Consider the following 25202-nt stretch of genomic DNA (forward strand, 5'->3'; position numbering starts at 1 on the left):
TATCACATGTAATATATTAGTTTAAATACACACTACTTCCACCATGTTGATATTGAACAATTTAACCACGACTTTTTTTAGGGCTTACAGCACGGAAACATTTCAAAAAAGCCACCCTGATCACAGTGGTCAAATTTTGCTTTCAAAATGTTTTGAATCTGAGGACTACTTATGTCTCTTGGCCTAATCGGAAAGATGGCTGCACGCTTTATAATCACACTGAATACAGTTGAGTGTATACGACTCTATCATGAATACTGACTATTCAGACATTACACATAATACTTTTTGCATACTCGGTAGCAGGGAAGTGTGCATATTCTGATGCAGGGTATATGTACTAGGTTACTTTATTAAATACAATATTTCACTGTAGATTTCTCATTTTAAAATCTAAATTATCACTGCCTGTTCAGTGGTCTATATGCAAACCACTCACGTTTTCTCCAGATTTAGTTTAGTTAGTTGGTTCATTTGCCAGTGGCTGTTCTGTTGAAAAGAGCTGAGCCAGAGTAATGAGTGCCATTCAGCAATGCGTGATACAATCCAATGAGTCTGGGCTCTTTATTTGGCAGTGCTGTTGGCATCAGGTGCTGGCCAGTGTGCTGTGTTTGTTGTGGTTCAGGTTGGTCCAGTTGTAGGGTGCCGTGTTGTTTCAGGGTGAATGAATGCCCGTGCCCGGCTAGTCATTATCCTTTAATCCCCATTTGCTTTTCTGGAAAAAAACTGAATAGTGCTAGAATCACTGACTCGATTTTTGGATCTCATTTTCATGACAAAGTGAATATCTGGCCCTCCCCTGCTCGTCAGTTTGATGTTGGGAGCTGCATATTTAAACAGCCCCATAAACATTCACTCTGGACACTTAGACCACCTCCCCAGACAAGACTAAATACAGTATTCAAGATGGGCAGGGTAAGTAGCAAAGTCACTTGAATATAATGAAAAAGAGGCTGAATCTAGTGCAGTTGCATAATTTATAAAAACAAAAATGTATAATTGAGGTTTCTCAACCTTAATGGCAGATGTAGAAGTTGTGTAGCATCTTTGTTTAGTTCAGCAAATTAGTTTGTGAATGCACATGAATGGATGTGTTAGATATGGATATATTAGTTCTATTAACAAAATACATGATTGGGAAATGCATTTAAGGTCTACCAAATAGTGCTGCTGTATTGTTGATACTTCATGACATCATCAGAAATTTAAATGTGTGTATTTTTTGTATACTTGAATGCAATGCAATGCCTAAATGATGACATTGACTTTTAAAACAATTTTCTAAAAGCCCTATTTTCTAGAACCTCTTTTCTAAACATCTTGGCCTGCAGTCAGATCAGTACTTTAGGACTGTGTTGAATTAGATTGTTTATGAAACTATGTTTTTATTATTGATCAGACTATTTGGAAACTAAGATGGTCATCTGAGGTTTTAAATGTGCAATATTGGTTGGTTGCTGGCATAAACTGGTTAATAGCTAGTTAAACTTGTTAATGTTGCAGGTTACCAGCTGATCACTACTATATTTTAATGTATCTTGAAAATTGTCCATAGAAAATCAGTGGATACCAATTAATGGCAAGGTCACATTGGTCAGACATGATAAAATGAACATTGCTTGCTGGCCGACCAGCCAAAACCAGCATGAACATGGCCAAAAACATTAACCATTTTGAAATGATGTTAAGTGGTCATTCAAGACAACATTATCTTGCCGTCTCAGATTGTATTTTTCGAGGACAAAAACTTCCAGGGCCGCCGTTATGAGCGTGACAGTGACTGCTCTGACTTCCATACCTACCTGAGCTGCTGCAATTCTATTCGTGTGGAAAGTGGCACCTGGGTGGTTTACGAGCAGCCCAACTACACGGGTAACCGGTATCTGCTAACCAGAGGAGACTATCCTGAATACCTGGGCTGGATGGGCCTCAATGACTGTCTCAGTTCCTGCAAGCTCATCCGCTTTGTAAGTTTAACTGGTACATTCGACAGCGTGCATTAGTGAGCTTTTTTCTAAGACTTAAATAGTGTATAGAACAGAACAAATATGATTTGCTGTGTTTTTAGACTGGGCATAATGATGAAGCGGTTTCACAATGTTGTGTTAGAACTGAATTCAATTAAAGCCTGGGACAGTACGAGTAGTGGAAGGTCATGCATAGACATTTTCTAGCTGTTACGTCAGTTTAACCTAATTAGTCCACATGGCCTTTGCCAATCAATCAGTGGCCATATGGTCTGCAGTATTTGATTCAGTCTTGTTGAAAGACCAGACTTACTTGTGTAATGTAAGCAAACGTTTAGCTTGGCTTAGTCAATAGACCATACAGAGGACTAAATTAAATTTCAGATCAATGTAATTCTCTTTTATGTACTTTGTTTTGACATTAGAGGTCATCTTCTCCAACACTTATACAACTCCATATAAAATAAAAAGTATGATATGTTAAATCTATAAAATATCAGAACAATTTCTGCCCTGAGTGAATCTCTCTACAGCATGAATACTGTAATATATATTAACAGATATCTACAAAATGCTTCAAAAAACTTCCAAGATCAAACTGGGCAAACAAGATAAAAATGTACATTCATTTACAAAACATGCTTATGAAGGTCTTCAAGTATTATATATTGTTAACTGACTTTCACACAATTAGTGCCATCTTATTCCATATAGTATTTTTGTCATTTTGCCCCATTTATCCAAACTCCAACCTTCATGCACACATATTTCTACCCTTTTCCCCTACCCAAATAAATCCAACCCATGCAGACAAGTGGAATGCAGTACAAGGTTCAGTTGTACGATAAGCCCGACTTCACAGGCCAGGCTATAGAGTCCATTGAAGACTGTCCATCTGTGCTGGAGAGGTTCCGTCTAAGAGAGATCCATTCGTGCAAAGTTCTGGACGGTTACTGGATCTTCTACGAGCATCCCAACTACCGTGGCCACCAGTATTTCCTGGAGAAGGGCAACTACCGCAAACCACTGGAGTGGGGTGCGGTCTGTCCTACCGTGCAGTCTTTCCGTCGCTTTACTGAGTGATGTCCCTGTGTCACAATACTTGGGCTATTTGGCTGTGACTCACTGAAGTTCCAGCTGAAATAAAGTTTGGCTGGAGATTCACTCAGCAACACATTTGTTGCTTGTTTGTAGTTTGTACTTAGACTAATATGAATTGCAAAGTACTGGTCTTAGATCTACAGTTATGGGGTGGAGATTGAGGTGAGTTCCAAATGAGAAACAATTTCCACCTCCACCAATGAGCACCATCTCAGACCCCTCAGAGTCCAGCAGCTCACAGCAGAATGAATGCAACATCAGAGGCCAAGGCACAGACGACTGAAATAAAATAAAATTAGAAAAAAAGATAAGCAATGACAAATAAAGTGTTTTTTCTTTACATATGAAAACTGTGGGTTGCCAAAAAATTATTTGAAATTAATTAGTCAGCTGCAAAAATTACAATAATACAATAATTATGTCTTTAGGTAGCTTATTATTTTTATAAAATGGGGTCCCACAAATTTTGACCAATGACCAACTCAATTTATTAATATCAATAATCAAACAATTCCTTCATCAAGTTATATTGTCCATAAGTCTAAAGGCCTGTTCATACCAAGAATGATAACTACAACCATGAAGTTTAAAAAAAAAAATCACTCAAATTCTCAAAGAGAAGTCCACACCCCAACAAAATAACAAAAGAGAGGACAACACTTCTGGGATCACTTTCAGAATGATAGAAATAGTGCCATCCGAATTTAGAATCATCCTTCTAATGTAGTTAAAGGGTTACTTCACACAAAAATGAAAATTAGCCGTTGATGTACTCACCCTTGAGGCATCCTAGGTGTATATGACTTTCTTAAGTAAAACACAGGCCAATTTTCATTTTTGGGTAAACTAGCCCTATAAATGATCTGTAGGCTGTTCATGGTTGACACAACATAGCAACTTTCTGCATTATTACATATGGATATTTGGATTGTACAACAGCAGTGAACGTGGCTTATACAGTCAGAATTATTTTATTATGCCTGCTATCCCATAATAAACCATTAACCACTGCTAGAGTCCATGAGCAGAGTAACTTACAGTATCCAGCTGGATCTCCACACAGCTCCCAGTGCTCAGGTTTATTACAGCAACTCCTGGTACTCCATCAGCCTGAAGCCAAACTCCACCAACCACAACCAACTTCTCATTTATTACATGGGCTGAGTGAGAATATCTGAAAAAAGATGCCAAGACTGTGACTTTGATCACTGAGAGGTGGCACATCTTCATAACACATTATTTTCATTCTTTCACACCCAATATGCGAGTTGTTTTGAACCTGGGTACTGGGGGTGGATGTAAATTCTTTGTCTCCCAGCAGAAACCTGATGATGTGGGTCTCAGGTAGAAAGCATCACAGAGGGGTCTGCTACCTTTCCCCAAACCTCCAAATATCACAAGCCCCCCTCCATAGGGACAAGCAGAATGGGAATGACGGGCTTCCGGAACAGCACCAACAACCGTCATCTGATTGAAACGCACAAAAGTAGGAACATTATGCGGCCCTTACAAGAGAACTACAAAGTAACGAAATCGAATGCATATACACTACTGTTTAAAAGTTTGGGGTAAGTACGATTTTTAATTAATACTCTTATTCAGCATGGATTGACCAAAGGTGACAGTAAAGACATTTACTGTTACAAAATATTTCTATTTCAATTAAATGCTGTTCTTTTGAACTTGCTATTTATCAAAGAATCCTGAAACAGATTTAAACATTGATAAGAAGTTCTAATAATACTTGAGCAGATTATTAATCAGCATATTAGAATGATTTCTGAAGGATCATGGGACACTGAAGACTGGACTAATGGCTGCTGAAACTTACAATCCCAAACTTTTTAACTGTAGTGTCCCCGTTTGTGTTTATGTTTTCATTAGGTTTTAATATGAGAAAGATGAGAAAATCATGCCTCAGTCCAGTGTTTGTCCTCCAAACACAGGAAATGTGCATCAGCTAGAACTGGATCCTTCTCTGTACGTCCTCCAAACACAAATAGAAAGGTCTTATCTGGAACGATACATTAAGAAGTTATTATTTTGCTCATTATAATCAGAAAATTTTGAAAAACAACTAGACTAAAATCTCTAACCTTTATAACATATCAAGGTTGATGTATGTCGCCATCGAGGTTTTGGACCAGTGCCGGTGCAAACCATGTTCCTAAATGACAGCTTTACAGCACTTTGGGATTGCTCGTTACCAGGGTCAAAGGTCACACACCCAACACTGTCTGTTGGATTGAGTGGAGACGTTCTGCCACCGAAGAGGACAGCTCCACCTCCAGGGATAGAGGTCAACGTCTGATAAAGACTAACCACTGAGGAGAAGAAATGTGAGACAAAGATATGCATACATACATAATTAGACTGGTCTCTACACCAAATTGTTTAATAATGAATTAAACAAAACCCTAGAGATTACATAGTTTTCAAATCCTACAAATTTTCATATCACCAAAAATCTATTAATAACTCCAACTTGCAAACGCTAAAAAAAAAAAAAACATACAGGGCACTCACATAAAGCGATAAATACTTTTAAGTTTGTTCATTTACTAACAGACAGATCATACAGTTTATTTAGAAAAATTCCAATAAGGAAACCACTATCAAAAGCAAAAATAAAGCACTGATCAAATCACCTTTATCTCCATGAGCTTCCACACAGGCACACTTCCAGCCATCCTTCTCTTTGATCAGGACCCTCGCTGTTGTGTCTCTTCCACTTCTCCCACAGCCTCCGGTGAGTAAGATGATTCCAGGTGCCAGGACAGCAGAAGCCATACCAACAGCCTCTATACTCGGAGACCCACACATGGGCTGAATAACCAGGGTAGGACGCTCGGCCCACTGAGGAGTCATGTGAGGGATGGAGGACACTAGGAGTGAAAAGAGCACATGTACCTCTACTACACTGTCTCACCTAGTGATACACATAATACCAAATATCTTACCAACACTTACCCTTTGCTAGTGTGAGAAGTGCTTGATTGGTCACAGAACCTTTGGAGGCTGTAAGGATGAAGTAATGGGAACATTTCTGGTTCCATTCCTGTTATCATAAAGATAAACACAGGTCTGGGATCAGGCATTAGGTCAGATTGAGTGGTGATTCTGGAATCACTCAAAGGTCTTTGCTGGGATTAGGGCGGTTTCTTCACCTCAAACTCATCAAAAGGCTCCAGTCCCTCGACTCTCTGCCTCTCATCTTCAAGAAGAAGGTCAAAGTAGAACTGGTTCATATCCAGACAGACACATTTTTCCCAGCCCTATGGCAGACAAAGATCAGTTACCTGTCTAGCATTTAAAAGTTGGTATGATTGTTAAAGGTTTAAAATATTAAAAAATGTAATTGATTCCTGTGATAGCAAAGCAGTCATTACTCCAGACTTCAGTGTCACATGATCCTTTAGAAATTATTCTAACATGCTGATTTGGAGCACAAAAACATTATCAGTGTTGAAAACATTGTAATATTTTTATCAGGATTCTTTGATGAATACAAAGATCAAAAGAACAGCATTTATTTGAGATAAAAATTTATTTAACTGTCTTTACTGTCACTTTCAATCAATTTAATGCACCAATGCTGATTAAAAGTATTGAAGTATTGTTAGAAAATCATAGTGTATATACACTGAACAAAATTATAAACGCAACACTTTTGTTTTTGCCCCCATTTTTCATGAGCTGAACTCAACGATCTAAGACTTTTTCTATTATCTTTGTATCGCTTCAAACCTTAACACTTCGAGATCTTCATGCACATAAGGTCAATACAACCTTCAAATTTCAGAAATGAACAATTGAAATGCTAATTGAAATGATTTCATTCATGTTCACAAAGTATAGTTAAAAATATATATAGGTATTATGTACAGTCAGCCAGTCATTATCATAAAATACACCCGGCACTGTGACCCAGTCAGGTCTTTTATAAATCTGAAGATGTACATATTGAATAATAAACAGTTACATAATCTCGCTTATTACATGGCTACATAGTATAAAAAAAAGAAATGGGTATGAAACATTAATTTCAGGCACACCTTCTGTATGAATCTCTGCGTCTGAGTGACAGTGTCTGGATATTGTTTGAGAGCGTGTATGGTAGAATTGAGCTTCAGGAAGTGGTTCTGCATGACCCTGCCAAACGGGTCATCTGGGTGGATCTGTTCATACATCACAAACACAGATTGTGGGAGTAACTTGGCAGCCCAGCCAATCACAGCATCTGACCTGGAGAAAATCACCAAAACACATGTTCAAAATGAGCTGGTCTGTTTGGTCTACAGTTGATATGGCCTCTCTTTTGTTAAACAGTTGTAGTAGAAAGTAAAAGAAAGCTATTAGAAAGACAGAATAGCAATGAGATCAGTATACGTTGCAGGCAAGACTCAAAGCTCAATCAATGGAATAAGCACCAAGGCTCAATGGTTCAGGAGCAGATATGCAAATCATTGCAATTCAAGTCAAAGTTGAATTCACATTCTCACCATTGTGTTTCCATATAAGTCAGCACGACCTCTGACAAGACAAGTGTGGGAGCGTCCCACTGTAGTCCAGCTCCGCTCAGAGTCACCTCCACCTCCTGCTCCTTCCTGACATCCACACCAATGAGATTATAATGACCACTTCTGATGAACACAGCATCTACACATAAGCAAGAAACATATCGCAAATGTTTTAACATTACATTTTAGGGACAAAAGGCAGGGTTGGACAAGATTACTAGCAAAATATGCACATATCTGTATGGATAATAACGTTTATAAACAGTACTATACAATTTAAGCGGTTATGTTTCGTAATATAATCTATTAATATATTAATATGTGGTACAGTGAACATCCTACTAGTCTGCTGATTTGAGACAGTCTCCCTATCTGGCAACATGTCCTTCAGGCAAGTATTGCTATTGATCAAGGCAGCCTTGCGCCGGGCAACTTCTGGAAAGTCAACCTCGAAAACTGTGACACCTCCAAGGGCTCCTTCTGCATGCAGCCGGAAATACAGGGAGTCAAACCCGGCTCCAAGTGACAGAATCTGAGATTAAGAGAACAATATGAACAAGATATTCTTTTTTTTACAGTAAAAACACATACACAAAACGTGAACATGTCATCCCACCTGTCTCCTCGAGCAGGATTGAGTGGCATGGAAAAACTGTTTCAGACAGTGATCGACTGCTTTCCAGCGCACATAATAACCTCTGAGAGAAAATATACATGTATTCAGAAATATCATATCTGTTTTATAAAAAAATAATCACTGAAGGAGCAAGAACTGTCTCTTAAACATTTACCTATTAATCAGTGGAGCTCTTCTTGACACCTTGCACACAAAATGCTTAAGGAAATCATCGTGGAAGTAGCCCTGTGCTGCTGCGGACACCTTACTGACCACACTGCTGTCATTTGTCCCCTGCACCTGAGAGAAAATGTCAATGAAAATATGGACAAAAGTCAATGCCACAGTTAATGCAAATTAATAACGCCAAAGAAGAAAGTAAGTAATACAGGTTTGGAACAACATGATGGTGAATACATGATTACACGATATTTATTTTTAGGTTGACTGTTCCTTCAAGATCAGCAAATAACATGTCAAAACAACATGCAGAGTACAGAAAGCTGTTATTAAAAACTTACTGTTATAATAATTATTATGTATATAATATAAATATATTAAATAAGCGTTGTATAAGTAATATAATATTAATATAACTTAAATACATGTATATATTACGCTCATTAAAAGGTACTGTGGTTGTGGTAGTACAATATTATGGTGACCGACTCAGTTGGCAATACATATATTGTTTGATTTCCAAAATTCTATGCAATTTTACTAGGGTATTTACTATGGACCAAACAGTAGATTACTATTAACTACCATGGTACGTGACCATGGTACCTTTTGTTAGTGGTATAGCATCTTTTTGACTGCCATATTTGACCTTTTTAAAGTTCTCGGAACTGAGCTGATCCGGTTTAAATGAAACCCAACAGAACATAAATACTGTCAGACTCACGGCAGCATCTTTCCCTTGCTCTCTCCTGCTGTTTACTGGCATTATTCCGAACACACGTGGAAGCAGCCTGTGGAAACAACAAGGAAGCACAAAAGCGGAAGCGGGTGCACATCATTCTATGACAAAAGCGTTTCAAATATATATATATATAATCAGAGTCGTTCATTTAAACTAAAACGCATATAGTTTATAACCCGGTGATCGGTATATTATATAAAGGTACTGAGACACAGCAAAATAGACCCTTAACATATAACACATAGTTGTTGTTTATAATTGCATTATAGTTTCGAGATAAATATATGAACATGTATTTGCTATATATATATGTATGTATTTATTTAAATCGTCCCTGGACTTTTCAGCAACATCTCATGCGTCATTTCCGCTGAACGTTAGCGTGATGCTGAACTAGGAAACTTGTTCAGATCTAAACAGGAGGAAAATTAAAGGTTTGAGCTGTTTTTTTCCCTATCGTTCAGGCTTTTATGTTGTTTATTTTTAAGGCGATATTAATCTAACTGTATCCTTCATTATACTCCGTTTCGATAATCTAATATTAAACTCAACAATGAGATAAATTAAGCTTGATTGGGCAGTGAGCTGTACAGTTACTGTCACTTTGCTTGGTTCATTTAATTCATACATTATGCGTTTGTAGCCGAAGTTAATGACTAATAAATATTACTATGTGTATCTTCTCTCTTAATTTACAGTGATTGAAACTGGGTGAATATATGACTCCTAAAATGAGCCCCCTCACATTTGTATTTAAGCTTTCTGTTCACATGAATATCTGCTGGTCACATTTAAACCCAGCTGATAATATGTAATGGTTAAAGCTGGTCATTTGTGGTTCTTAGCTTTCTGTATGGCATGTCATGTTGGAACAAATCTTCCAGACAGCCTTTCTATAATAGATTGAACGTTGTTGTGGTGGTTGTTGTTGTTGTGAGTTGTGTTTAATTGAATTGATTATTAAGGTAATATTATCTGTCTGGCTAACATGGATTGATCATAGAATGAAACTGTGAGAATGACTTGTGGAAATCTTAGGAATACCATTTACAAGGAGTTATTATTGAACAATAAAATAGTAATGAATATTATTAATAAATCAGTAATATATTGCATTCAATTGATTGTTTTTTTCCAGGGAAAAAATTCTAGCTGTCTTGAAGTTACTTATTTATTTAGAAATTTTCACTTTGTGAAAAACTTTACTAATTTGTAGCAGGGCAAATAAAAATCTCTAAAAAAATAAATAAATAGAACTGTTGACATTTGGATGGACATATAGACAGTTATTGGATCATATGTGTAACTGATCTCTTTTTCTGTTCTCCCACTATTCACAGACCTCCGTCATACAATCCCAAAGTCATCCACCTGATTACCTTCTTGAATACCAGACGAGCTGACCCTTCCTATTACAATCCACTCCCGTTCTTCCTAAAAACATATCATTCTTGGTCTTGAAAATACTTCCACCTCCTGCTTTTGCTCTGTTTCTCCATCTTTCCCTCGTTTAGTTCTACTCTTTCCCTCCCGTCCATCATGACTGAACCAGAGCTGCTCACAGAGGTCCCTGCGTCTCTGAAACGGCTGGCCAAGCAGGTTGTGCGAGGTTTCTATGGCATCGAGCATGCTCTTGCTCTGGATGTGCTGATCCGGAACCCTTGCGTACGTGAAGAGGACATGCTGGAACTGCTTAAGTTCGACCGCAAGCAGCTGCGTTCGATTCTGAACACACTCAAGGCTGACAAGTTTGTCAAATGTCGTATGCGTGTGGAGACGGCACCTGACGGCAAGACGACACGACACAATTACTATTTCATTAACTACCGGCTGCTGGTTAATGTGGTGAAGTACAAGCTGGACCACATGCGCAGACGCATTGAGACGGACGAACGGGACTCGACTAACAGAGCGTCCTTCCGCTGCCCCTGCTGCATGAACACATTCACTGACCTTGAGGCCAACCAGCTGTTTGACCCCATGACTGGTGAGTATGAAAGTGGAAGATGATTGTTTTAAACTGTTTGTTTGAATGCTATAAACACATGATCAAATAAGCTCTCCTTCAGGGATGTTTTATTAAAAGACATTATTGGCATTAGAGTTAGGCGTTATTACGGTACATACATGCAGCAGCAGAAATGAATCTGCTGTTAGAGTTTCTCCTATACCGTATGAGTATTAGTGGGCAGATTTTTGTTTTAAAGAAATTAATGCTTTTTTTCCACAAGGATGCATTAAATTCATCACAAATGATAGTAAAGACATTTATAATGTTTCAAATTAATACCGTAAAACTTTTTTAATCAATGAATCCTGAAAAATGTAGCAAAAGCAGAACAACCTTTTTCAACCATTTTCAGCACCAAATCAGAATATTAGAATGATTTCTGAAGGATCATGTGAAACTGAATGCTAGAGTAATGGCTGCTGAAAGTTTAGCTGTACCATCACAGGAATAAATTACATTTTAAAATGTATTAAAATAGAAAACAGATTAATTTCCCGGTATTATTTAAAAAAAAAATGTTCTATACTTTTTAATCAAATAAATGCAGCCAAGCTGAGCATAAGACTTCTTTCAAAAAGATACAAATATTACCGTCCCCATAATTGGGAGATGCAAGATTTTGGTCATATTATCCGTCTGTAGGCTGGTCAAATGGAATTAAAATCAGTTAAAGCAAACCAAGTGTACTGAATTAAAATGCATCTGCTTTGATTTCTCTCTTCCCTTAGAATTTCATGGAACAAATATATTCTTTTGAGTGTTATAATAATGGTAATGTGAGTTATGGGTCAAAGTTACTGTGTGATTATGATGTTGAAATCCATTAGAAAATACTCTCTAATCTAAGTATCTTGTTTATTCTGGCTGAATTTTTCATGTATATTAAATTCAATTCAAGTTTATTTGTATAGCGCTTTTCACGATACAAATCGTTGCAAAAAAAGTTTCTATTTGAAAGTTTCTACATAATATTTAGTAGTAGCTTATTAGTGGTGACTATGTCAAGTTGATGTCCATATGTCAGAAATGTACAGTAAAATTCTTGCAGTTAGTTAATGACATGTAATCAAACAGACGGTGAACACTATTAACTGCAATGATTATATGTTGCGATTACACTTATAGCAAAGTTTCGTAGTTTTGTATGTTGTTTAAGGGTTGGCATTATCAGAGCATCATCTCTTCTCAGGTGTTCGGTCATCTCAGATCTTCGTAAGATCTGTATACAATGAACATATAAGCTTATATTGACTTGTAATCTCTGTGTGGTTTTGTAAGATTCAACAGAAACCATCTTGAAGTTCTTAATAGCAAGCTGGTCTCACATTTAAGGGATTGTGTCATCATTGTGTGATGATCCTAAGCCATGTACATTCGGAAGTGGCAGATGTTTTTAATATAAGTCTTAGTTTGATCTTTGTTATCTTTTTGCCCACTTTTGGGAAATGCGTTGTAATCTCGAAGTGAGTGATAAGTTCATTGAAGTGGCTTGATCCACACTTTGGCAGAACTGTATTCAGACACATGATGGCAGCAGAGGTCAAAATTTGAAATGTTTTCAACACTTGACTGAACCTCACTTGGAGACTGATGCTGAATTGCGTCAGTTTGCAGACAGTAATCACAGACAGGAACGGAAATGAAACTTTATTTTAATAGGTTTAAAAATAAACGGGCTGTAATCTCATAGAGGCGGCTGTAAGGATTAGCACACCGCATTGACATCATCATCATGCCTTTCTGCTTCTGTGCCTACTGTTTTACACTTCTGACTTCAACAGCTGCTGATTTATGTACTTGGCGAAACACACACACACACACACACACACACACACAAGTGCTGCTCTTGACGTGACTTGTGTTATAATGGTTTCAGAGAGGGAGTATTTGTGAAGCTTTGCACACTGCTGGCCGTCCCTGTTTAAGCTTTTATTATGGACTGAACCCAGCAAAACCAGTCTGCAATCTGCATCGTGTGCGTGTGTGTGTGTGTTTGTGTGTTTGAGTCCATTCCAGCAGTCTTGAATCATGTATAATTGATCTAACCTGTGTTGTGTTCAGAAGGAAAATAAATGAGAAGAGAGTCTGAAGAGCAGTCTCTCAACACCACTGAACACAAGACTCGTCTTTAGGGTCACTGTATAACACTTTACCTTAATTCTTTTCAAATGCGTCTGTTTCTAATGCACATGAAGTATGTATGTACATTCATAAAACCTTTAAAAGCTATGAAAAGAGATTTGAACAGTGTTTGTAGGGAATTGACTGAATACTTAGGCCCAATGAAAAGACATTAATGTGGTTTCATCAATTAAAGGAATAATCTATGTTATTTTCAAACCTCAGTGTAAACGAACAGGAAATGTTAACAGTAATGGACTTGCAATGGATGCCTGGCAGACAAGAAAACCAGAGGGCTTTAACAGAAATGTGCAGCTCATATTTTTATTAAAGCAATTCTTCAGTAATAAAACGTGTGTAACAGGAGTTGTAAAACTGTAAATTGTCGTTTAAGGCACTGCTTTTGTAGATGGAGAAACTTCAAGATATGCATTCCTGTGTGTTGAGTTGCTCCATATAAACAATGTTTTGCGTATAGTCTTCTTTTTTTCTGGTATCTGCAGTTATCAAGCAAACGTGATGACTAGGTTTCCTTTTTTTTTAGCTTGTCATCAGCAGTTTAACGTGTACTGTAAAATTATATTGCATATTTTAATTCTATTGGCAGTGCTGCCCAAGGAATGTGAGTTGGAACACAGTGACAGTGGCTGCATCTGAAATCTCAGAATAGTCTGAATAAATACTTTGCAACCATTAAAAGAGTATGTTTTGTGTAATATCAATGTGTGTAATAGGAAAGTAATTGTTCTACATTTATCATGTTGTCATCATGTGACCTACAGCATTAGTCAAGTCGCTTCACTGCAATTCTCAAATCCTCTCCCGTGGCCTCATGGGACAGTAAAAGCGTAAAGCGTCCATTATCATTAGAAGCGCACTTCAATATCTCGCCAGAAGTAGCAAATTACTTTTTGCTTTCTGTTTTATGAATACATATTACAGATTACTCCACATACCGTTTTTGCCTACTATATAGTAAGGAAGTAAGCATATTCGGATGCAGCCAGTGTTTTGTTTTTTTTTCAGTACTGTGTAGCACCATAACATCGCTACTGAATCTACAGCATAAGTGTAGTTAGATTCCTTGACGAAAAACACTCAAGTAAATCAAAACCATACAGCCCAAAATGTTTAATCGGCTTTAGGGCTGTCACAATTCCTTGATTGAAATCAAGTACTCGATTACAAAAAAAAAAAACTCAATTACAATTACTCGTGTTGATTAACTGGCAAAATACTGGAAGTGGCACATTCCACAGACGACTTCAAAATAAGTTTAAACCTTTGCTCTGAGTTTGCATGTTTTGATGTCCACATGTTCTTGTTCAAGAAATGACAGTGGCTGTAGCATTTATATCATAAAGATGTGGCCAAATATAAAAGATTAAGGGGACATTTGAATTAAATGTTGTTTAGTCAATATTTTAAACAAGGATTAGATTGTGCTGTAAAGAGTAAAAACAATCGTCAGGCAGTTGGCAGCCTCTGCAGGCATTTGATATAATACAAAGTTAGTTACGATTATATCGTTTTATTACATTTTGTTCAATAAAACCATATGATTACTTGCTTTTGATATTTTATTTGAACCCATTATTATTGCCTCGTTGCTATTATATGTGTATTTTAAGCCATTTTAAAGTCTGTTGTTTGCTTAGGTCTATTTTTATTACCACAAAAATGATCCGATTACTCGATTAATCATCAGAATAATCGACTGATTACTCAATCACCAAAATAATTGTTAGTGACCGCCTTAATCCGCTTACTGAACAAATGACTCTTATGAGCCATTTCTTTTTAGTGAACCACAACCATACAGCACAAAACTTTAAATTCGATTCCTGAAAAAATGACTCTTATGAGTCATTGTTTTCAGTGAATCATAAACATACAGCTCAAGCACTGTAATTGACTACAGTGTTCGCTGTATGATTCTGATTAAGGTTTTGTGTGGAATTGTGTTTAGTTTAATGATTCACTGTGGACTATTTTTCTGTCTTTGTCCCTGACTTCATGTCATTTCTTATATGTGTGAGCCCTACATTTATATAGGAGTCTTGCATAGGGCTTATGAAGACCGTCTTGTACCCAACAGACAGGAGGAACTCCTCTGTACAGAAAGCATATAAGAGAGTGATGGACACATGAGAGGAACAGAAATAAGAAAGAGAGCGTTGGAGGACTGAGAGCGGTGTCAGAGGTGAGTGATGAGTGTTAGAGGAATAGAAAGGCAGGTAAAGAGTGCGTGGCACGTGTTCACCCTCACCTCTGCTGAAAGCAAACTGGCAGGCAGGGAGGCAAAGCTGTTGCTAGGATACACATCAGGTGGATTGGCGAGGATGGAGCAGGAGAACGGAACAGCCAACGATGAAGCACCTAACCCTGTGTAGACCCTGCTATTGTACACATACTTATTTCCCATGTTCTCTCCTGGACTAGTATCCCTGAAAGGATTTTCTAAACATAAGTTTCATGATGCACCGTGTTCTTTGTCCTCCGAGTGGGCTCAAACATGGATGTTTTGCGATTGGCTGTTTTCACCCTGTGCTGCCTTTGCTTAGGTGGCTTAGTTGCGTCTTCGAACAGGAGATTGTATTGATCTGATTAGTCAAGCACATCCAGGTCCTCCCTCGTTGAGCAAAAAAAATTGATCTATGAAAATCTTTTTGATTGGTGAGGTGTTAGGGGCGATAAGGAGATCTGACAGGTCAGGTTTGCACGGTAATAAGTCACTCGCTGATCCCATCTCGGCATGTCTTCACGCTGCCTCATTTTGGTTATCTCCCTCTAGTCTTCCTTCCTTCCTTCTGAGTCGCACGTGTGCATATAGCAGGGCCATAACCACCCAATATGTAGATTAAAAAATATGGATTTTCAATGGCTGATTTGCATTATGTTTGGCATATTGCATGCTATCAATAATCAGGAAAAGCCAGTGAATCAACTCATTTTCAGACATTTAAATATTGTAGTTTCTTTAGTCCTGCACCTGTCTGGAGTGGATTTTGGTCAATGGAAAGAGACCAGAAAATTACAAATTCTTCACATCATTTTCAGAGAAAGCTTTAATCAGTGAGCATTTTATTTAAAATGGTGCATGTTATATAACATTGGCCCTAATACAGATTATTTTATTTTAGAGTAATTGAACTACCAAAAAAGCATCTAAAATTAATTTTTAGATTGTTTCTTAATGCATTTACCCATGTAAAAGATGAAGAAATTGTTTTATTTAACACATTCATTCATTCATTCTATTTTAAAACAAAGCTAATTTGAGAATTGTAAGCATGCCCACACATTTTATACCTTTTTCTTTTTCTTCTAACAGACAAATAAGATTGAGACATGTGAATCAATTGTCTGTTTTTTTTATGCTTGCTAATGTCACCAGCTTTATTGTATTTGATATACTGTATAGACATGATTATACTAGTGTTTAATGTTCAGAGTAATATTTTTAAAGAAATTTCTTTTAATTAAAAGAGCATACATTAAATCGATCAAAAGTAATATTTATTTTCCAAATAATTGCTGTTCTTTTAAACTTTCTATTCATCAAACATCCTTAAAATATGTGATGAATTCCACAAACAGTTTAAACAGCACAACTGCTTCAACATTTGGTGTTCAGGAAGCATAAGAAATGTTTCTTGAGCAGCAAATCAGCATATTATTTCTGAAGGATCATGTGACACTGAAGAATGGAGTAATTGCTGTTAAAAATTCAATGTTGCCATCACAGGAATAAATACATTTTTTAAATAGAGACATTTTATATTTTAATAATTTAACAATTTTAAAGTTGTTACTGTATTTTTGATCAAATCCTTTGTGAGCATAAGAGACTTACCCCAAGTAATTTCCATAAATGTAGTAGATATGCCCATCTGGGCGTTTCCTGCAGACATTGCAAATCCAGTGTGAATTACTGATGATGGGTGATACTGATTTTGGACGTTTCTGGGTTTTAGATGCTGTCTGTAGAGCTTAACTTGTATTGAATCCAGAACAGTTATTAGAAGTCATCTATATACAGTCCTCCAATGGAGAACAGTTAACTGTATTTTTTAACTGTATTTTTATTGTAATTATTATAATTGCATTAGCACTGCTGCAATTAGAATCAATGTGGTACATTTGTCACAGTTGCTCAGACCCCATCATGAAAAAACGTTCTCTCTCTCAAATGCTGAAATGATGCTGATTCATCTTTTAAGGGCTGATCACAAAAGTCCTTTTGTTCTTTGGCGTCGACGACAGAACAAAGTGCCATCCTGTTTTCAAAAGAGCTCTGAATCACTGGAGTGAGTGCTATGTAATTTAAACCAGACCTATTCGTATCTCATAGATAATACAAAAACTATCAACACAAAGACACCAGGCCACTTTTCCCTGACAGAATCCTTAATGTATGCCTACACGCTAACAGCACCGCGCCATGTTCCTTTAGATCATTGCGACAATGTGTATGCACAGACCCAGTGCACACTTTGACTGAAAACAAAGATTAAATCCAGAGTGTGTGCATGTGCCATATTGCTAATTGTCCAGGACTTTGGATTTGATTTCTCTACAGAATTATTTTGGCTGGGAGCCTCTAATGGCATGTAAAAAGAAAAACGGAAAACTTTTATTTCTTAATATTACATCCCTGTTGGTCAGTGCCTCATTTTGGAAAAATGTAGTAAAATTTCCTTTCTAAGCTAGTGAACTTCCTTTCTGTCTGTCACTTTAGAGTTGGTTCGCATACAACATTTTTGCGTTCCAGAGTTTAAAAAAAATGTTGTATTAATTGTTCACGTACATATTTGATCACTGAGATGCATCTTGCTACTTCTGTAACGCAAATGAGCAATGCCTTTTTAAACTCGGTTAAAGTTGATACGGAATGCGTTCTTGTGTTTAAAAACAGCAGATGTAGATGTAACAGCAGAAAGGAAAAGAACACAAGATGCGTTGACGTCATTTAAAAAATGCAGCACTCATACACTAAACGTTATAAAAGCAGCGAGACTTGGTACAGTGCTCAAAGACCTACATAGAAAAACTATTAAATGGCAGTGCAATGACATGCAAAAATGTGAGATGCAGGGCAGTATAGTGGAGGAAAAAATACAAGGTAACTTTTAAACTTTAGTGGCATATTTTTATAATGCAGTTTCACACGCAAGATGCTTCGAAAGACGTGAACCAAATGGTCAAAGATGTCATCTAGCATATGTTTATATAGAAAAACACTGGGGGGAAAAATCATTTTTGTGTTTAAAAATGTGAGAGGCATGGTAGTGTAAGGAAACAAATAAGCAAAAAAAATTGTTTTTTAAAAGTTGAGCTACTTCAATGCTACGTTTCTTAGTGCTGCATTTGTGTGTAGTTTGAGATGCAAGTATGACGGTCAAATATAGTTTAATGCATGTTTACATAGAAAAATAATGAAAAGGCAGTGCAGTCAAATACAAAATGCATTCTGTGTGAACACCCCCTTAGAATGCATCTGCTTTGCATCCCTTACTTCTACAATGCATGATGTTTGCATGCCTTTTGATATCACCTCATCTTTATTTAGACATTTAAAATGCAGCCTGTTATCTCTGCATTTCTTATCGCGTGTGTGTGTGAGAGAGAGAGAGGACAGGCAGACAGACTGACTGACCAAGAGGGCTGCAGTAAAATTGTTCTCTGCACTCCGGGCTGGTCAATATTTCCTCTGGAGCTGTCAAATATGACAGAGACCTTTTTTTATCTTCCCTTCACCTGAATGTTATTTTTCTTTTTAAAGTCAGTCTCTCTCTCTCTCTCTCTCTCTCTCTCTCTCTCTCTCTCTCTCTTTCTTTGTGCTTGTCAAATTGTTTTCTTTTTTGCCCTCCACTCCTGTATTGGCAGAGAAGACATCTGTAGTAAAAGGGCCTAGCTGGAGGTGATTGTTTTTCAGGAGCGCCATCACAGATTTTGTTGTCAACTTTCCAGCAAAGCTTTTAAAATGGAAATTGCGGCGAATCGTTTACTCGTTCAATTCCCCTCAAGGCCAGAAACTCAGAAGCTGTTTCACCATGCACTCTCAGCACATAACATGGGAGTATTTGAGCATAACAAAACATATAGCTGGTGTGTGTTCATGATAGCAAAACATGAAAATGAGTAGAGTGACATTCTAAATAAAAGACTACTATTAAAGGAAGGTTACAATATCAGCACCATCTGTGACTGACCATTAAATGCTAAGTACACACATATGTAAAATATGTCAAGGTATGTATTTTATATTCAGCTAGTAGTTGGAGTACGCCACACACTCATACAGAGGGCCCTGCTGTGTGTGTTCTTGTCAGAAGGCTGTAAATAACTTCAGCAGCAGATGGCAAACCAGACCAGCTTCACTTGCCATGGAGCCACCAGTGAATTCTGGGGCTGAATGTGTGTTTGTGTATGTTTGTCCTTGTGTCTGTGACTGTTTTTCCTCTTTCCTGTTTCAATAATATTAGATGGTCAGCAGTGGTTTTGGCACCATCCTCTTGATGGCATTGAACTGTAATTGGACCACACCCTGTTTCTTTTCGTAGTCCCTTAAAATAGAAATGTTTTTCGTTTTTGCTAGCAGTGCTATTTTATTTTAATAATAAAGTTTTTTTAAAACTTAAAAAAAAAGTTTTTGATATAAAACGGCCATAAGTGAAAATTAATTAATTCTATTCAGCAAGGATGTTTCAACTGATTAAAAGTGACAGTAAAGACATTTATAATGTTACAAAATATATCATGGTTTCCACAAAAATATTAAGCAGCACAACATTAATTAACTTATTAAAATAAGAAATGTTCCTTTTGCACTGAACCAAAATATTAGGATCATTTCATATTAGAAAAATTCAGCTTTGCCATCACAGGAAATTACATGTTAAAAAAGTTATTTTAAATGGTAACATTTCACGAAATTTCGGTTTTTATCAAAGAAATGTAGTGCATAGCATAAGAGTGTTCTCTCAAAAGCTTCCAAAAAATCTTACCAACCCCAAACTTTTGAACAGTGGTGTATTTGTAAATTAATCATTTTATTTTAGACTTATTGTGCAGCATTGGCCGATCCCAGAACACAGGTAGTCATTTATAATGAGTATGTCTTGTTTAGCCAGACTGATTTGTTGCTGGTTTGAAAACTTTGTATGGTGACAACATTTTCTCACACGCTGGCTACTGATGTTAGTGGTTCCTGGTTCGAAACCAGCGGGTTTGTGAGTGAAGCCAAATTTTCTGTCCCAAAACTGCGTGGTGGAAACGCCAAAGGATAGGTGGGCCAGATTGGGCATTTACTCCAACTCCACAATTTGCACCATGTCTGTGGGAAAAGGGGACATGGAATCCCAGCCTCTTGCTAACAGGAAACCGGAGATATAAAGCCACTTAACAACGTTTTTCTGGGCTCTAACTTCCAAAACGAATGACCTGGAGATGCCAAACATGATGGATGTGGTGTGGTGAAGTGGTTGAGAATGAGGGTTGATGAGCAGAATGCTACTGTTTCAACACTTGATATTTTTGTGCTTAAGACTTTTTTTTTCCCCCCAAACACAGGAACGTTCCGCTGTACCTTCTGTCAAACAGAAGTAGAGGAGGACGAATCAGCCGTGCCAAAGAAAGATGCCCGCACTTTGGTGGCGCGATTCAACGAGCAGATCGAGCCTATCTATATATTGCTACGAGAGACGGAGGACATCAACTTGTCACACGATCTCCTGGAGCCCGAACCGTCAGAAATCCCAGCCCTAAAACAAAGGTCAGCACCTCCTGTTCAGTCAAAGTGGCCAGTTTTATGCACGAGACAGTGTTATTTTCAACTAAAGCTATTAAATAAAAACTAAAAAAAAGACAAAAGCATACAACAAAATTAAAAAACCTAATAACTAAAATTAAAACTTAAAAAATAAAAGTTAATTCAGATTATTAAATACTTTGCTATTTTCCATAGTCGGGAGCGGGCCGCCCAGATCGCAGGAGGAGCTGGTGCAGGGGTACCTGGTCGGGAAGTATGGAAAAACAAGGGCTCATCGTATGACCTCTACTCGCAGGATGTGGTCATCAGCATGGAAGACCAGGAGCCTCAGTCTGGCCAGACTACCGAGGGAAAAGCCCCCAAAGAGAGGCCCGTATGGCTGACGGAAAGCACAGTGCAGGGGGCGTACAGCGAGACAGATGCTCTGAAGCAACGTGAGTCAGATCGACTATATTCAAAGTGGTTTTTGTGGTCATGGTTGCATTTTGTGGTCATGGTTTCATGTATTTTTTGATTTGCCTCTTGTTTATACACCTCATGGGTCTGAATGCACAGTCTATCTATTTATAAGGGCAAGCACACAAATTGGTTGAAAGGGATATTTTATTCTATTGCCATTCCAAACATTTTTTATGGAACACAAAAACAATTAATTTATTGCATGTATCATACTTTATGGGTTTGAAAGTGTGGAAGTGTGGGTGAAATTTGAGTACTTGGAAGGCAAGATTGTCAATGAAAAACAACTTAAATGACACCCTGTTCCTATAAAGCAGTCTTATGGCTTCAGAAAGAAATTGAGTTTAGAAAGTACAGTACATTTATGGTGAAAATATAGATGCAAAAATATGCATCTAAATTCACCCAATTTTTTTCTTCTTTTCTTCCAATTTTTACACACCAGCTGGCGAGGACTCTATAGTAACCCAGGAGGGAATGTCTGGACGAGGAGCCGCACAGGATGAGAACGAGGAGGTGATGCTGGCTCTCCTCATTCACGAGAAGAGGAGCGGAGTTGGTCCAGGAGGTGCTGTCGTCTCCAGACCGACCGTTCCAGCTGCCAACGCCAGCGACTCTGACAGCGATACCAGTGAATCGGACGAAGACTCGCCGCCTCAGGCTCCAGCCCACACTATGCACAACGCTACAGTCCTGCGGCCAAGAAAACAAGAGGATGAGGAGGACGAAGATGATGAGTTCGAGGAGGTCGGGGACGACCCTGTGGTTATGGTAGGGGGAAGACCTTTCTCTTACAGGGAAGTAAGCCAGAGACCCGAGCTGGTGGAACAGATGAGCGCTCAGGAGAAAGAGGCGTACATTGAGATGGGCCAGAACCTCTTCCAGGACATGTACTTCTGAGTTCATCATGTCTGTCTGCATCACATTCGTTCTCACTTTTGTCCGGTTTTTTATTTTTTTATTTTATTTTTTAAGAATAGTTTTGATCGCTCTCACAACGGTGTTGTGCGACGTGCCAGAGCTGAGAAATGTAGTGTTATATCGTTGATCGTTCTTCTTTTTTCTCATCCCTCTGCCATATTCGCATATGAAACTACTCTGGTGCCAATGATACCAAAGTATCACAGTTGTAAACAAGAGTATCGTACATTGGCAAACATGCCCACAGCGCTACCTTACCAGTTTGTTTGCGGTCTCGCCACATTCAGAGACATCCAAATGAATAACAGTGTTGCTGCAGTGACCTCTGGGTTCTGGAGCTTTTCTGGCATTTCTGACTTTTGAATGACAGCAAGTGACAAATGTTGTTTTGCTCAAAGCTGTCGAGACATTTCTGCATCTTCTTGCTTTCATGTATTTTTCCCATGGCTCTTTTTCTCAACAGTATTTAGCAGGACTTGCAGTTTGAAAGGAAAGACAAGTGGTTTTGTTTTCCGCTGACTGCCTTGACGTGGTATTAAATGGAGTTTTGATGAGATATGTTTGTTTAGAGTATGATTGCTTTCCTTTCACAGCAGAAATGAGCACTTTCTTATTTTGATCTCTGCCTCAGTGGACATTACTCACTTCTGTTTGTTTATCCATAAGTGGAAAAAGAATGTGGGTTTTTTTTCAGCTTGTTAGACATTTTACAGTAATAAAAAACTTAGTGTGAAAACTTCAATCTGTGTATTCATGAATCGGTGTGTGCAGCAACCTCAATGAAAGATGAATATGCATTAATAGATGAGTTTCATAAACACGAATCCTGCTTTTATTTCACATAAATGTATTCACAGAATGGTCTTAGCAAATTGTGCCACTCCGTTTATTTTGCCTAGAAAGGAAAACAGGTTGGTTTTGCAGTGACTGTTGCCAAAAAATGTTTGAATTGACCTCTTATGTGTGATCATGTAAATGAATTGGGAACAGAGTCTCCGGGGATGTGCTTTGGTGCAGCTGCGGTTGAGATGATGCGGGAGATCAAATCTGTGGTGCATTGATGCGCTGCCAGACAGAAAACCGGCAGTGCTGCTGTCACATCACATTACAGGTGCAGAACTGTGGAGTCAAGCATGGGTATCCGCGGCTCAGTGCAGGGGGTGTGTCTAAGTGTTATGTAGGGGTGTTTCTGAACTGGAAGTTATGGGTTTTGTAATCTAATTTAATTCTTAAAATATGTTTTGCAATTTAAAAAAAGCAAAAAGAATGTTAGGATAGAAAATGAATGGCAAATGTTTGAGCTTTTGCCCTATTTCTAGGTAACTGGTCAAATGTAAGAAATTTGTGACATTTACCGGTTACCAAAAGGTCAGATGTTCTTGCTTCCATTGAAACACAAGGTGCTCTTTGGATCATTCTCAAATCCTGCTGGAGAACATGATCATCAGGTTTTACACAAACTTGAGTTCATGTCGTTTATGCTGTAAGCCATGTTAATTCAACTTTTCACCTAAATGTGTCCCTGGAGCACAAAACCAGTCTTAAGTCGCTGGGGTATATTTGTAGCAATAGCCAACAATACACTGTATGTGTCAAAATTATCGATTTTTCTTTTATGCCAAAAATCTTTAGGATATTAAGTAAAGATCATGTTCCATGAAGATATTTTGTAAATTTCCTATCATAAATATATCAAAACTTAATTTTTGATTAGTGATATACATTGCTAAGAACTTCATTTGGACAACTTTAAAGGCGATTTTCTCTATTTAGATTTTTTTTGCACCCTCAGATTCCAGATTTTCAAATCATTGTATCTCGGCCAAATATTGTCCTATCCTAACAAACCATACATCAATGGGAAGCTTATTCAGCTTTCAGATGATGTATAAATCTCAATTTAAAAAAAAGTGACTCTAATGACTGGTTTGGTGGTCCAGGGTCACAAATTGTTATGCTGATAATTAACTAAATAAATGAGGGGAAAATGTCATAATAGTAAAGAAAATCTTTAATTAAGGTATTTTTTTAATTATTTATTTATTTATAATTTAAGATTCATTATGTATTATTTATTTAATCTTATAAATATTTATATTTTTTTGCCCCGTAGAAGAAACGGCATAGATGTACATAGATTGTTATTATTTTTCATTTTTTGTCAAATGCATTCCAATTTCTTCCCAAGTCCCCTTTTTTCCAGTGGAGAAAAACATTAATTAGGAAATTATACTCTGCGCCTTGGTGCATGTAAAAAAAATTAAAGAGCAGAAGTATGTAGTTTGTATGCTAAATTTTTACAAGAAAATGTTTTTGTTACCATGCCTAAACCTCTGTTTAACATATAAATGAATCTCAAATGAAAAGGCTTTTATTGTATTTTACATATTTATGAATCTCATATAATGTTGTTGTAAATGACTTTTTCTTCATACTATTTCTGTGCTCAGCCAGACTGGGTTGATTTGGTACATCCCGTCCCCATCCATTTATTAGCCACATTCAGCACTCATACCTATATTACTCACTTTTTATAACCTCTGTAAATGAAAACCATTTCTCAGCTGGAAAATTCAGAGAACTCTCAATTATTTTGCTGTTTGTGAGGTCAAGGTGTTCTGCGTTTCACGTTTGTTAATGTGTTTATGTCTTCCTAACACAGCTATTGCATTTCATCTTGTATACTTCTAGATCCTCTACTGCTGTTCTTCTTAGGAAATTACTAAGGAGGCACTCAGTATTTTTTTTCCACTGTAAAAAGTTTTATGCAAAAATGATTAATAGTTTTGA

The 25202-nt window shown here is 37.4% G+C and overlaps 3 protein-coding genes and 1 long non-coding RNA gene across 4 annotated transcripts; 3 read left to right on the forward strand and 1 right to left on the reverse strand.

Annotated features, from left to right (window-relative positions):
* The first annotated feature begins 821 nt into the window (after nucleotides 1-821).
* Nucleotides 822-3143, forward strand: LOC107551958 (beta-crystallin S-like). Its single transcript, XM_016233765.1, has 3 exons — nucleotides 822-915; nucleotides 1725-1967; nucleotides 2778-3143. Exons 1-3 carry the CDS (start codon nucleotides 907-909, stop codon nucleotides 3048-3050), a joined length of 525 nt encoding a protein of 174 aa, XP_016089251.1. The 5' UTR covers nucleotides 822-906; the 3' UTR covers nucleotides 3051-3143.
* Nucleotides 3144-3156: 13 nt separating this feature from the next.
* Nucleotides 3157-9235, reverse strand: LOC107551959 (tRNA wybutosine-synthesizing protein 4). The gene is made up of 14 exons (XM_016233766.1): nucleotides 9109-9235; nucleotides 8380-8504; nucleotides 8205-8286; nucleotides 7931-8120; nucleotides 7571-7727; nucleotides 7124-7313; nucleotides 6236-6343; nucleotides 6039-6126; nucleotides 5717-5953; nucleotides 5165-5392; nucleotides 4985-5082; nucleotides 4348-4535; nucleotides 4107-4242; nucleotides 3157-3347 (listed from the first exon to the last, which is right to left on the reverse strand). The coding sequence occupies exons 1-14, from the start codon at nucleotides 9148-9150 to the stop codon at nucleotides 3174-3176; spliced, it is 2043 nt and encodes a 680-aa protein (XP_016089252.1). The 5' UTR covers nucleotides 9151-9235; the 3' UTR covers nucleotides 3157-3173.
* LOC107551960 (uncharacterized) lies at nucleotides 4529-5253 on the forward strand. Its single transcript, XR_001604827.1, has 3 exons — nucleotides 4529-4636; nucleotides 4953-5075; nucleotides 5182-5253. It is a non-coding gene; the product is annotated as an uncharacterized lncRNA (long non-coding RNA).
* Nucleotides 9236-9468: 233 nt separating the features above from the next.
* LOC107551961 (general transcription factor IIE subunit 1) lies at nucleotides 9469-22553 on the forward strand. The gene is made up of 5 exons (XM_016233768.1): nucleotides 9469-9560; nucleotides 10467-11113; nucleotides 20834-21035; nucleotides 21228-21466; nucleotides 21937-22553. The coding sequence occupies exons 2-5, from the start codon at nucleotides 10666-10668 to the stop codon at nucleotides 22389-22391; spliced, it is 1344 nt and encodes a 447-aa protein (XP_016089254.1). The 5' UTR covers nucleotides 9469-9560; nucleotides 10467-10665; the 3' UTR covers nucleotides 22392-22553.
* Nucleotides 22554-25202: the final 2649 nt, after the last annotated feature.

This window comes from Sinocyclocheilus grahami, unplaced genomic scaffold, assembly GCF_001515645.1.
Source record: "Sinocyclocheilus grahami isolate Dianchi unplaced genomic scaffold, SAMN03320097.WGS_v1.1 scaffold438.1, whole genome shotgun sequence".
Taxonomy (NCBI): Eukaryota; Metazoa; Chordata; class Actinopteri; order Cypriniformes; family Cyprinidae; genus Sinocyclocheilus; species Sinocyclocheilus grahami.

Coding starts and splice junctions, on each gene's coding strand:
- LOC107551958 (XM_016233765.1), top strand. Junction 1,968..2,777: donor CCTGCAAGCTCATCCGCTTT/GTAAGTTTAACT, acceptor CAACCCATGCAG/ACAAGTGGAATGCAGTACAA.
- LOC107551959 (XM_016233766.1), bottom strand. CDS start 9,150: ATGCCAGTAAACAGCAGGAGAGAGCAAGGGAAAGATGCTGCC. Junction 6,127..6,235: donor AGCCTTTTGATGAGTTTGAG/GTGAAGAAACCG, acceptor TTATGATAACAG/GAATGGAACCAGAAATGTTC. Junction 5,954..6,038: donor ACTTCTCACACTAGCAAAGG/GTAAGTGTTGGT, acceptor TTTCACTCCTAG/TGTCCTCCATCCCTCACATG.
- LOC107551961 (XM_016233768.1), top strand. CDS start 10,666: ATGACTGAACCAGAGCTGCTCACAGAGGTCCCTGCGTCTCTGAAACGG. Junction 11,114..20,833: donor GCTGTTTGACCCCATGACTG/GTGAGTATGAAA, acceptor CCCCAAACACAG/GAACGTTCCGCTGTACCTTC. Junction 21,467..21,936: donor GACAGATGCTCTGAAGCAAC/GTGAGTCAGATC, acceptor TTTACACACCAG/CTGGCGAGGACTCTATAGTA.